This window comes from Thamnophis sirtalis, unplaced genomic scaffold, assembly GCF_051295495.1.
Source record: "Thamnophis sirtalis isolate CommonGarterSnake01/CBP01778 unplaced genomic scaffold, rThaSir2_p1.2 scaffold_15, whole genome shotgun sequence".
Taxonomy (NCBI): Eukaryota; Metazoa; Chordata; class Lepidosauria; order Squamata; family Natricidae; genus Thamnophis; species Thamnophis sirtalis.
The window spans coordinates 10,461,748-10,474,605 of record NW_028261395.1 but is presented as its reverse complement, the minus strand read 5'-3'; the positions used below and the strand labels follow the sequence as shown (position 1 = coordinate 10,474,605).

The following is a 12,858-nucleotide window of genomic DNA, read 5'->3' as shown; positions in this document are numbered from 1 at the left end:
AAGTTGAATCGACTTGCTTTCAAAGCGCTATTTAAAGCGCCCTTCTTTCTCCGCGCTGGCTGTTGTCGCCCTGTTGATGACGTCAGCGACACGGTTTAGTCGGGCGCGATTTTGACGGGTCATGGTTTGCACAAGCTCTCAAAGCAAATGAAAAGTAGGAGTGAACTTAGCTGGTGGTTCAAGAAATGAACCTTTTCTATCATTATTCATGATAGCACTATCATTAGGCTTATATACAGCATCACAGTGCTTTACAGCCCTCTCTAAGCGGTTTACAGAGTCAACCTATTGCTCCCAACAATCTGGGTCTTCAATTTACCCATCTCGGGAGGATGGAAGGCTGAGTCAACCTTCAGCCGGTGAGATTCTAACTGCCAAATTGCAGGCAGCCGGCAGTCAGCAGACGTAGCCTGCAGTACTGCGCCACACACATGATAACCATCATTTAGCTTTAGAATTCTCCTTATAGTCCTCTTATCATTTATACACATACAAACACCCAAACCAGGTCCATCACCTTCCTCTTCAGGGTTTGTCAGACAGAACACCTTAACGAGACCTGGATGTATCACTCATTTCTATGCAATCTAGTGAATATGAATCATGATAAATGAACTTGACAAGTCTTGATCATCTTGTTTATCACATCCTGGATCCATACCCTGGGGAGAGCGCACATTATAACAGTCAACATATCTGATAGCAACCTCTTTGGTATCCCAGGAAGATTAATACACCTAATTTTTTCCTTGGAGGGTTAAAAGTCTTTTCTATATATTCTGGAATCCCCTGTGAGGCACTATGAATAGCTTCTCACCACTTAATTTCTAACAAAAAATGCCAATCCAGAGTTCCAGAGGTAGCTTGTAGTTCCATCACCTCTGCAATATATTTTTTTAATCCCATGGCAGTATTAACCATTCGTTTGATTGGAAGCATAAGAGCACTCTTCTGTGGTGGGAATCACTTCCCCAACTATGTGCAAAGTTACAATTTGGGTTCCACCACAAAACCGCGGTAGACTAAAGCGCGCTCGACGAAAGTTCGTACCTGACGTCATCACAGCGCGACGAAAACATCACGCTGTGAGCGGTAAAGTTAAAATTAACGCGAAAACCTTACCTTAACCCCCCAAACCTAACCCTAAACCTAACCCTTAACCTAACGCTAAACCCAACGCTAACCCTTAACCTAACCCTAACGCTTAACGTAACCCTAAACCTAACCCTAACCCTTAACCTAACCCTAACCCTTACGTGAATCGGCTTGCTTTAAAAGCGCTTTTTAAAGCGCCCTTTTTTCTCCGCGGTCGTATTTGTCGCGCTGCTGCTGATGTCAGGTATGCGCTTTAATCAGGCGCGCTTTAGTGGACCGCGGTTTTGTTGTGCCACGACAATTTGTTGCCTCTGAAATCTCTGAATTCATGGTATCATTAAGAATTCTAAAATATCAGGACACCTTGTGGTTGAAATAGTATCAGGGAGGAAAATAATATTCTTCATGAGGTAATCTGACAGCCATTTTCAGTATACGGCATAGCAGCTTTTTACAAATAAGATCTTCTTGGGTTCGTGTTATTTAGAGCAGCAGAACACTCAGTCTCTGTGGACTCTTGTAAATAAGCTTTGCCTTTTGTGGAGCCCAGAAATATATTCATTACTAACAACAAGCACCAATTCAGTTTAAGGGCAGCTGCTGGGATGACCCCATCAGGGCATTTGGTGAAATGGCTCCACTTTGCTTGTACGGTGACACAAACACCAGGGGCAAGCTTTCATGTTATAAATCTTTATTTATAGATGTACAATTATATAATTAAGAAATACAGCCTTCTTCAATATCTTTCAAGACCTATGCTTGTTATTGCACGTTGCTCATTCATCCCCAGCTATCTACTTAAGAAAATCAAAAAAAAGATCTGATTGGTTATGGCCTGGGGCTCCTGCCATCTCACAAGCTGGTAATTTTGCGCCGCGCAGCTGGACAAGTGATCCTTCAAAATGACCGGAGGGATCACTGAATGTTAATCAGGAGGGCTGAAGTTTTAAGCCACGATCCGTTCTCCAGGGACAGCGGAGGGTGGAGGCGTCTCCTTGGGACCGCAGACAAATGGAGTAGATTTGTCCATCAAGATGGCCGCTTATGACAGGAAAAACGGAACCCAGCAACTCAGTTCGAATCAAGATCCATTTGTCGATGCCAAAGAAGTAACACAATTATTAGACCGCCCCCTAATCCATCAGCTCTTATTTGGTACTCCAACAATTCTGAACAGAGGGATGTTCGCCAACAAAATAATATAAAGGTTTCTGGACAAAACTAACAGCAACGTAAAGAAGGTTCCAGTGTGAAGTAATGAAGGGCGATGCTATTTCCTTGGCATAACTAAGCCATTTTCTTAACGTATTACCCTGATCCTGAGGGCTGACTTGCTTTGATGGTAGGAGTTGATCCATGCCTGCAAAATGAATCCTTTTTTTTTTTTGACTAATGAAAACGCAAAACCTCTTGCAGGGGTGGAAGCATCTTCAGATTACTGCTAATTCAAGATGATGAGGCTTATTGGAAATAGGAGCATTAACTGTTAACTCTGGCGAATAGCTCAGCTCTTTGAAGTAACTTCTTTTAAGGCTCTTCTGACAGCATTGTATGGACTTCAAAGATAAAAAAAAAAGTCTGGCATTAAGTAGCATTTTTTTTTTCCAAACAAAAGTTGGACTTCACTGCCCAGTCAAGTAATAAAGAATTATTCTTTGTCTTTTTTCAGTTGCTTAAATAATGGAAAGTAGCAAAAACTCATTGGGACAAAGATGGCTGCTCTCCTGAGGAAGAGGACATCAGAGTCCCATTCTCCTGAGGAAGATCCTCACCCAGTCTACAAGCATTGTTGCTGCACAGCCTTTCCTTATTCTAGAGAAGGCAGGGTCTCCACATTTGGCAACTTTTAAGACTTGTGGACTTCAACTCCCAGAATTCCTTAACCAGCCTGGGGAATTCTGGGTGTTGAAGTCCACAAATCTTAAAAGTTGCCAAGCATGGATGCCCCTGCTCTATAGAGAAGGGCCATCCAAGTCTCACCATAATGGAAAAGTACGTAGCTACATCACTGCTTGGTAACCCACGCCAGCGCACAGCAGGTTCCTGGAATGAAATTACCGGCAACAAATTTGTTAAATAAAAACTATTTTATAGAGCAAGAGGAAATCAGATTGGGGAGCAATGGAAAAGGGAGAAGGGGATATCTCTTGGGAAAAAAACAAAACAATAGCACATCTCTGGGTAGCAAAATGAACCCTGATTGCAAGGCAAAAGAAATAAAAAGAAATAAAAAGTCTGCAAAACCTAACAGAATTATTTTTTTAAAAAAGTCCACACAGCAAAAGCCATCCTGGTGAACTGAAGATTGTTATAAGGACAATTTGTTTTCCATTTATTAGGAAGAACGAGTCGTTGAGCAAAAGCCGCCATACGTTGCAAATCCAAAACGGGGCCGAAACGTGTCCGTAGAAAATATAATCTATTGGGCTCAGTATTTCACATTTTAAAAAAAGGAAACAGTTTCAGAGTTTGTGAGTTTTACTTTCGTTTTCCCCCAGGAAGTCCAAGCCATTATAAAATATAAAACATTTGTATTGTCAGATAAGATTGCCGTTGATAGAAAACAGGACATTGGGCCAGAAAAGGGAAGGAAGGCCCAGGCAGGGGAAAAAGAAGCTAGAATTCAGAGATAGTAAATTATGAAGTTTCAGCAAAATAAAAAAAAGAAAAAGAAAAGAAAAGAAATAATTTAATTCTATCCCTGCATAGTTTAGAAGTACAACATATTTACAATGGTGAGTTCAATTCTAAGTAGTGTCTCTCAAAATTAATTTTGTTTTTAATTTCTAGCTCTTCCAGTTCCTCCCTTGCTCTCTGAAGTGACTAGTGCAATTCCAGAACTTTCTCCACTGCTCCTGATTTTCTGATGATCTGGAAAGGAAACGAAAGCAACTCAACAACTGTTCTCGGGGGGGGGGGGGGGGAGATCCTTTGGAGGAAGGGAGAGGGAGGAAGGGAGGGAGAAAAAAAAAGACCAGCCGTCTTTTTCCTCCTTGTCTTACGAGATGTTCAAGTCTAATGCTGGACAGAGAAAGAGAGGAGAGGGCAGTTGTGCGTTGTTAATACTCCAATGCCATTTTAATTTAAGGACTGATTCTTTAAATAGAAAGTCTGTCTCCTTGGCTCAGTGCACTTCCCCCAAAGTCTTCAGGCATTTGAAGAGTCTGAGGAGAAAAACAGCAGACGCATCGTCAGTCTCCGGTCAATTACAAGCAGGGGTGGGCCGCTAGGTGTTTGCCCGGGTTTGGGAGAACCCTTAGCTAATGTTATGGCTGACTCATAGAACCTCCAAACCCCACCCCTGGTTGGCCCCAGCCACCATGCCCTACCCCTGCCACCCCACCATGCCTCTCCCAGGAGCCTCCATGCGGCCCGTTTTTGATGCAAATTAAGTGCACGGCCCGCAGAGGCTCGGGGAGGGGGAAAAACGGGCCTCCCGGAAGGCCTCAAGAGCCCAGGGGAAACAAGTTTTTGCCCTCCAGAGGCTCGAAGAAAGCCTCCAGAGCCTGTGGAAGGTGAAAATGCCCCCCCCCCGGGCAGAAGGCTAAGTAGGCCACGCCCACCCAGCGACCAAGCAGAAAACCCGTTGCTGAAATTTTTGAAGCCCACCCCTGATTATAATGGTAACAGGACCGGCACTTCCATTAAAGAACAGACTGGCATAACTGGAAATGTTAATTTAGAAGCCGATTCTTACTGGTTTTGGTCTTTAAATATTGAAATAAAATGCATAATAGGGTATCTTTGAGCAATGTAAAAAAAAAAAGAGGTCAAGATGGCCGTAACTACATTGACTGAGGCCAGGCCCTTTGAATGCCTACAAAAAGTGGAGTCGCTTCAATTACACAGTTGTATGTCTTTTCGCCATCTTGGCTATTTTGCTCTCCTTTTATGGGTGCCCTGAGAAGGAGCGTGACCCGACAAATTTGCGAACGTCAAAAGCGTGCTGACAAAACCGCGGTGCTAAAACCGCAATGTCAAAAGTGCGCCGACAACAGCGCGCCGACAGAAGCGCGATTTAAGTTAAGGTAAGGTTTAGGGCTAGGTTTAGGGTTAGGTTTAGGGTTAGGGTTACAGCGCGCTTCTGTCGGCGCGCTGTTGTCGGTGTGCTTCAGTGCTCATTCGTCGGTGCGGTTTTGTCGGCGCGGTTTTGTCACCGCGGTTTAGTCAGGCACGCTTTTGTCGTTTGCGCATTTGTGGTGGAACCGAGAAGAAGCACTAGTCAATGAAGACTATCGCTACAGACAAATGTGAGATTAAATACTTTGCTTCTCAGGTATTCTTCAAATATTTCTCCCTTTATCCCCAAACACACATCGACATTCAGAACATTTTCTTAGGAACAGAATTCTTAAAACAAAAACTCAGGGTAGCAGCCTCAGATATCTAGGGTGCCTTAAATAGCCTCTCTATTAAGCCTCTCTACATTTCTAAAAACATGACTAAAATGTTTTTCTCATCAAGAAGGATAGCTATGTCTGGGGATAGTTTGCCTGAAATTCAAGTCAAACCTGTTCTAGAAGGAAAGGGGGAGTGTGTGTGTGTGTGTGTGTGTGTGTGTGTGTGTGTAGCATGGAAGACCATTCTGTGAAATACACCCTGGTTGCATTCTAACTCTTTCTGTGTCATTTTTCTCACTCAAAATAAAACACATGCCACAGGGGGGAAAAAAGAATGAAAAGTTGTGTGACTGGAAATGCGTTAAGTTTTTGGCCTGGTTACACCTGATCGATGTTCACTAATCTGGCTCAGATCCAGTTGGGAGGGAGGACACAGCCCTGGAAGGTTCTAGTACAGTGTTTCTCAACCTTGGCAACTTGAAGATGTCCGGACTTCAACTCCCAGAATTCCCCAGCCAGCATTCACTGGCTGGGGAATTCTGGGAGTTGAAGTCCAGACATCTTCAAGTTACCAAGGTTGAGAAACACTGTTCTAGTACAACTGCCACTCCTGCTGCCTAAAAACATGCAGGCTATCGCTCCATTACAGGCTAAGGCAAAGCACCCAACTCATAAGTGCAGCTAAGCCACCATCTTAATCCCATTAACTAGTGGGTTTAACATCCTAGAGCAGGGGTGCCAAACTGGCGGCCTGCGGGCCACGCCCACCCTACCTCCCAGAAGGGGGAAATGTCACGTGATGACAACGTGACACCGCCAGTTTGACACCTGTGTCCCAGAGAGACTTCCATTTGAGGCTTTCAAAACTTAGTTTCAGAACTCCAGTTTCTGGAACCCACTCGCTCCAAATAATAATCGCTTCTGGGGAATGAAAATATAGTTCAACGGTGTGCATGTTTGGAATAAAATAGGGGGCATATCTTAACTATGGTTTCTTTTTTCCTTCCCAGTTTGAGAACAGTATGTGAGTTTGGTTTAGTGTTTGTTTCTGGAGTAACCAGTTAACCCTTGGATTCCAATTATTATTCCAAGTATTATTTTTAAAGTGCTTAAAATTAATTTTTTTATATTTTGATCAGGGGGCCCCTATATGGAGTGTTTGTAGATTGTTTCAACTTTAGAAATATTCACATTAATAAGGTGTTACAAATTAGTGGGATTCAAAAAAAATGTACTATCGGTTCTATGGGCGTGGCTTGGTGGGGGTGGCTTGGCTTGGTGGGAGTGGCAGGGGAAGGATACTGTGAAATCTCCATTCCCTCCCCACTCCAGGGGAAGGTTATTGCAAAATCCCCATTTCCTCCTAATCAGCTGGGACTCGGGAGGCAGAGACTAGATAGGGGCAGGGCCAGTCAGAGGTGGTATTTACCGGTTCTCCGAACTACTCAAAATTTCCGCTATCGGTTCTCCAGAACTGGCTAGAACCTGCTGAATACCACCTCTGGATACAATGTATATAGATTTGCTATGCAATCACCCCAAAGCTTCAGTTTGCTATGTAATTTGGATGTTCTAAGTTGCTTTGAGGAGAACTGACCCATATTATAATGGAACACAATAAACAAAGATGGATGGCGACAAAGACAACAACTTTAGGTGATAAACAATTCTAATTGGAAACCTACAGAAGCATCACTACCCTAAACCAGTTGCTGTGTATCTTACACTAGTTTTTATTTTCTTTTAAAGATATTTAACTAGGGCTGAATGAAGCAGATGTTCTCATCTCTTTGAAGCTGTTAAATATTATTTCAATGCTTACAATTCTTTTGCCAAGCATCATTATCAGTAAGAAATTCTCACTATGAAATAGACAAATTATTGTGATGTTTTTTTTTTTGCAATCCAAAAGAAACGACACGCAAGGCCACATTTTTGTGGTAGGTCCACCAGGCCCCGCTGAACCTCTTTTCTACAATTTGTAATGCCATGCTAAATCCATGTATTAAAATGAACTATAGTGTTATCTTCCAAATGTCCAATGCCTGTGATATTACGACTACATTTTTACTTGAAAAGTAAAGCAACTTGGCTAAGCACACATGGGCGAAGTGATTTAATTGCTTAAATAATTTTGAAGAATCACAGGACCCTTTAAAGCCACATTTGACACTGAGTTTGCAAAACTATGTTCAGTATTTTAACAATGCAGCAACAATCCATAGCTGACTGTCCATTTGATGCTTGACACACTACCTTTAGCTGAAGCCACTGCTGCTGAAAAGCTTTATCAGTGAGTGCTTCCAAGAAGAGGTTCACCAATCATTCTGCAACAGACCCATCAGCTTCCCAATAATTATATCTGCACCAAAATTAATGACGCTCTTGAGGAACAGAAGGGACCCCCAGCAGTGTTTGCAGAGAGGGGGAGGCCACTCAAATTCAGCAAGATGTCAGATAAAGCAAGTCCTGCCCATTTGATACGTGTGTACAATGCATGTAGAAATGGGGTTGGGCCTCACACTGCAACCCTCCATCTGTCACCTTGCTCATTTTGACAACGGCCCTCCAACCAGAGACACTGCTGAGAGTAGGAAAAGTGCAACTACTGAACTTAAGCTAAATGCTCCGGCAAAAGGGATGGTGATCAAAAGCACATCAGCACATCAGAGGGACCAGAGAGCATATAGGAAGTCACGCTTTGGGTTGGGTGTTATGCAATTTGATTTTTTTTTTTGTCTTAACGTTAACAGGCAAATGGGAGTCAGTGAATTAAAAAAAAGGATTTGGGGCAATAAAGCACTGAAACCATGATTCATGTTGGCTTTCAAACTAAATAAGTGGTTTAGCATGATGCGTAAATAGGAGCATTTTGTTTATTCCCAGTTTGTTTGTCGGTTCCACCACAAAACCGCGGAGTACAAAATCGCGCTCGACGAAAGCGCGTACATGACATCATCACAGCGCGACGAAAACATCGCGCTGTGATCGATAAATGTAAAAATAAAGCGAAAACCTTACCCTAACCCCCCCAAACCTAACCCTAAACCTAACCCTTAACCTAAGCCTAAATCTAACCCTAAACCTAACCCTTAACCTAACGCTAACCTTTAACCTAACGCTAAACGTAACCCTAACGCTCTAAACCTAACCCTAACCCTTAACCTAACCCTAACCCTAACCCTTACCTTGATGTGAATCGGCTTGCTTTAATTTTATTTTTATTTCAATTTTTAATTTTTTTCGTCGCGCTGTGATGACGTCAAATGCGCACTTTTGTCGAATGCGCTTTTGTGGACCGCGGTTTTGACGGGTCATGTGTTTGTCAACTCTGAAGCTGACCTGGCTGCGGCCATTTTGGGGCTTCACTGCTGCCACAACTGGAGCGATGGGAAAGGGAAGGGGGAGTAGAGATAACTGGGGTGCTGTAGCCAAAATAAAATACTTTCTCTTGGGAACAAGGACATTCCGACCAGGTGTCCAGAAGGAGAGGATTGGAGTCATCTAGCAACTGGACTGTATCCTGATTGGACCATGTGACTGATTGTTGGGAGAAAGTGAAAGAATTTTTACTTTTAATTAGGTAAAACCACCGGAACATTTAGAGTCGGTTTTCACCAGCTCGTGCCAATAGGACATGTCCAATAAATCTATTCTTTGAGGGATACAGTTGCCTCCGAGTTTTGATTGCTATGGGTGTGTTATTTGGAATCCTGACATTAAACCGACATAAATGTACCCAAACCGAACATGAAATTAATTCAGAGAGATGCAAAGGAAACGCTGATAAGAATGGAGAGGATGATCTAAGAATGACCAAAGAGCTATCTTTTTTTTTTCTTTTTGTCTGTAAGACTAACACTCGCTTATTTGGCTAACTCTGCTAAAACTAACCACAATTTAGCACAAAACAAGACAAAGCAGCTTTGGATTCTGAATTATGCTGGGAAATTATAATTCCTAAACCAAACTTCCCAGCTCCCAGAAATAGAAATCACCAGCGCTCTTACTTAGGTCCCTATGGACTGTTTCTGCCACAGCTATCCATGCATTGATGCTTGAACTTCAGACAGCCTGGTACAGCTTGGTGTGCCCATCTTCTGTGCTCTCTGATACAGATCTGAATCACCAAAATAACGGGCCCGGTAAAGTAAGCCTTCCTCTGTAAAAGAAGAAAGCCAAATCATTAAAGCAACAGTCCCAAGGAGCTTGCAACTCTTCTCTTTAGTTTGTATTGCATTTCTGATCTACTTTGTGGATTTCACTGGCGAGAGTATACGGTTTTGTCACCTGCCATTCTGAGTTGTCAAAAATATTTATCCACTGCTAAACCCTGCCCCAGATATTGTGGTTACACCTTAGCTTAGGCAGAATTTTTAAAGGAGGCAAGGGCAAAGCGTGGGGACTATTGTTCCATTTGGATATTTTAAACTCTTACGTTTGGGGAAACAGGACAATAGAGTTAGTGCAGAACATAATGATCAATAGGGCTGCATAAAGCCTTTGAAAGGAGCATTTTGCAAGACATGCCAGCACAAGTCAAGCATTCTTCCCCTCAGGCATAAATACATTATATCCTCTGGAAAGCTCATATGTCTCTTTGCAGGGTCTGTTTGTACATGTGCGCACGCATAAATAACACTTGCGCTGCAACGGCTAAATTGTCACATGTACCTCACTTATAAAAGTGGCTTGGTTTTAACCATCAATAACCTCTTTCCAACATCTTTGTGAAGTTCAATTTACAGGGATGGGATATAAATATAATAAAGAAGCAAGTGATACCCTGTTTTCCTGAAAATAAGACCTCCCCGGATAATAAGCCCAATCAGACTTTTGAGCGCATGCGCTAAAATAAGTCCCCGTGAAAATATTGCAACACAGCAGCAGCCATGAGGTGACCACGCTCACTGCCTCCTGTACCTCAAAAATAATAAGACCTCCCTGAAAATAAGGCCAAGTGCTTATTTTTTTGGAGGGGGGGATCAAAAGAAAGTAAGACCCTGCCTTCTTTTCGGAGAAACACGGTAACACAGAGTTTCTTGAAATACAGTTTACAATGCCTTGAATCCTGCATGTCTCTTTATCCCATGTCTTAAAAGCTGGGCTACTCACTCTGCTGTTTTTCTTTCCAACAGTTATTTCTGAGGTTTGCAATATAATCATCTTCCACGCTCCTCTCTACATTTTTAAGATTCGTGCCTGTGTATTCTTCTGCAAAGCTGTCACCTACATAGTAAGACACTTTCAAATGCTCAGTCGTTCGTTTAAATACGTGTCCCACCGACCTGTGGAGGAAAGGAGGACAAAAGCAACGGTCAAAATTGCACACTTGCCCACACGCAAAGGAACATCTGTTTGGATAAGGAGACCAAAGACCAGCCAATCCCACCCAAAAGCAAACCGTGATACCCAAATCTTCCTTTATCCTCTGCCATGCTGCTCCTGCAAGAACAGAGTATAGGTCCTCTAAGGAGAAACAATTTAAATTATCCATAAACTGGGCTAGTATAGATTATCCACAGGCAGAAACAATGTAAAGCTTAAGAGCAGGGTGTTTCTAGCTACTTCATGGGAAGAGAAAATTGAATGAGGGAGGAATGAGCTTAACAATGGATATTAAATGAACATAAGCTTTTGTAGAAGAATAAGGAATGTGATTTGGAATAGAGGAAGGGGACTGCCTCAACAATCCATTATCTCAATGGTTTGTTCCTGAAAAAGTCCATCTTGTCACCTCTTTCCAAAGTCCTTGACCACTACTGACATCCCAGAGACCTTCTGCAACCACCTTCAACTTAGTCTGCAAGCTGAAGCATGTCACCAGTAAGGAAATGTCAGAATATTCATGAACCGGGAAGAGAGGTGATGTTGCGACGGCACAACGTGCGATCTTGGTTTCCGAGATCGCAGTCGAATTCCTGACACTGGACGGTCCATTTGGACCTAAACCGTACGCAGAGACGCTGATTGAGAAGGGCACATTCTGCTGATCTCAGGAATACCACAAAGTCCCTGAAAGATCCAGGAATAGCCTTTTTTTCCAGCGACAGAAACGCAGCTAATGAAGCTGCTGAAGTTGAGACAGCTCCGGAATGGGAAGAAAGCGGAAAGATAAAGTGTGTTTAATTGGTGAGTAAATTTTATTATTAGAGGAAGAGACTACCCCCCCAAAAAAAATTAAGTTAAGATCGAAGACAAAAGACCGTAGGCGGCAAGATTGATCTGCATTGAACTTAGTGTGTTATCTAGTTTCTAATTTCTTTTCTTTTTTTTCATGGATGGAACTTTTGCAGGGGCTCCCTATTTTTTAAACTGAATGGATTATTTTTTTCTTCTTTTTTCACTTTTGCTTATACCTATGGATTAAAATTCTCATTTTTTTAATAATGCTTGATTTGATTGATTGGATTGTTTTTGATCTCCATTTAAGGTTTTTTCTTTATTTCTTAAGCTTGGAATATAAAGAAGAAAATAAGGAGGATTATAAAGAGGGTTGTAACAACAGGGGGAAAAGCAGTTACACTGCCACTTAGAGGCTGGAGGCTGGATACATTGTTTTTTCTTCTTTCTCTTTGATCACTTGAGATTCAAGGTTCTTTCAGCTTGTTTATTGACAGTGATAGTAGGAAGTGCACAAGTTGTTTATACAAGTGCCTTTTGGAAGTTCTATCACTAGCTATCAGAGAGAAGACAACATTTTGACTTGAAATATAATAAATCAACCTGTTTGAAGTTTATTAAAATAGCCTTGAACCCTATAGTGGCAGTATCTGCAAAATTGAAAGAATGGCCCAGCAGGAAAAAGAAACTGTAGCATTGCAAATGATTATGTTTGAAATTCAAAATCTATTAGTTGTGACAGAGAGAATTGAAAAGAGTTTGGAGAATTTGGAATACAAAACAGAAAAATCTGATGGAGAAACTGAGGATGTTTACCAAATGAAGAAAGTGGAGGACAGAGTTCAAAAGATGGAAGAAAAAAATGAGCAAAGAGATAAGAAAACTGTGGATACTGACAACAAAGTGAGCATGGTTGGTAATGGCAAGATCGGAATATGGAAAGGGGAGATGGATGGATTGGAACTCTACCCCAGACTTCAAAGCACAGAAGAAGAAAAGAGAGAAAAATTGACGGCGATAAGGAGGGAAATCTTGATAGAAGCACTAGTGATAACAAAAGATAAGCTGATGGAAAGAGCAGATATTAGGTTTCAAGCTTTTGTGAGATACGAAAGGAACAGCATGTTGCCAAGGGAGGTTTATACAAGATTTATTAAGAAAATAATCAGAATATTAATGCTACAAATGGCAAGAGATATAAGACCGCACTATTGCTGGAGGGATACAGGTTGATGCAATAAAAATGTATAATAAAAACTAAGCTAAATTTAGTTTACTAGTAGTATGTATAAAATGA

At 41.9% G+C, this 12,858-nt stretch overlaps 1 protein-coding gene across 4 annotated transcripts in view; it reads right to left on the bottom strand.

Annotated features, from left to right (window-relative positions):
• Positions 1–1,772: 1,772 nt before the first annotated feature.
• Positions 1,773–12,858, bottom strand: part of DNAJB12 (DnaJ heat shock protein family (Hsp40) member B12) — a 45,046-nt gene continuing 33,960 nt past the window's right edge. For 2 of the 4 annotated variants that reach the window (XM_087702310.1, XM_087702313.1), the window contains 3 exons: positions 10,554–10,726; positions 9,449–9,600; positions 1,773–4,262 (listed from right to left, as the gene is read on the bottom strand). In XM_087702310.1, coding sequence (XP_087558436.1) covers positions 9,479–9,600; positions 10,554–10,726 — 295 coding nt within the window. In that variant the 3' untranslated portion in view covers positions 1,773–4,262; positions 9,449–9,478. The remainder of the gene's footprint in view (positions 4,263–9,448; positions 9,601–10,553; positions 10,727–12,858) is intronic. The other 2 variants (XM_087702311.1, XM_087702312.1) reach the window with 2 other exon arrangements.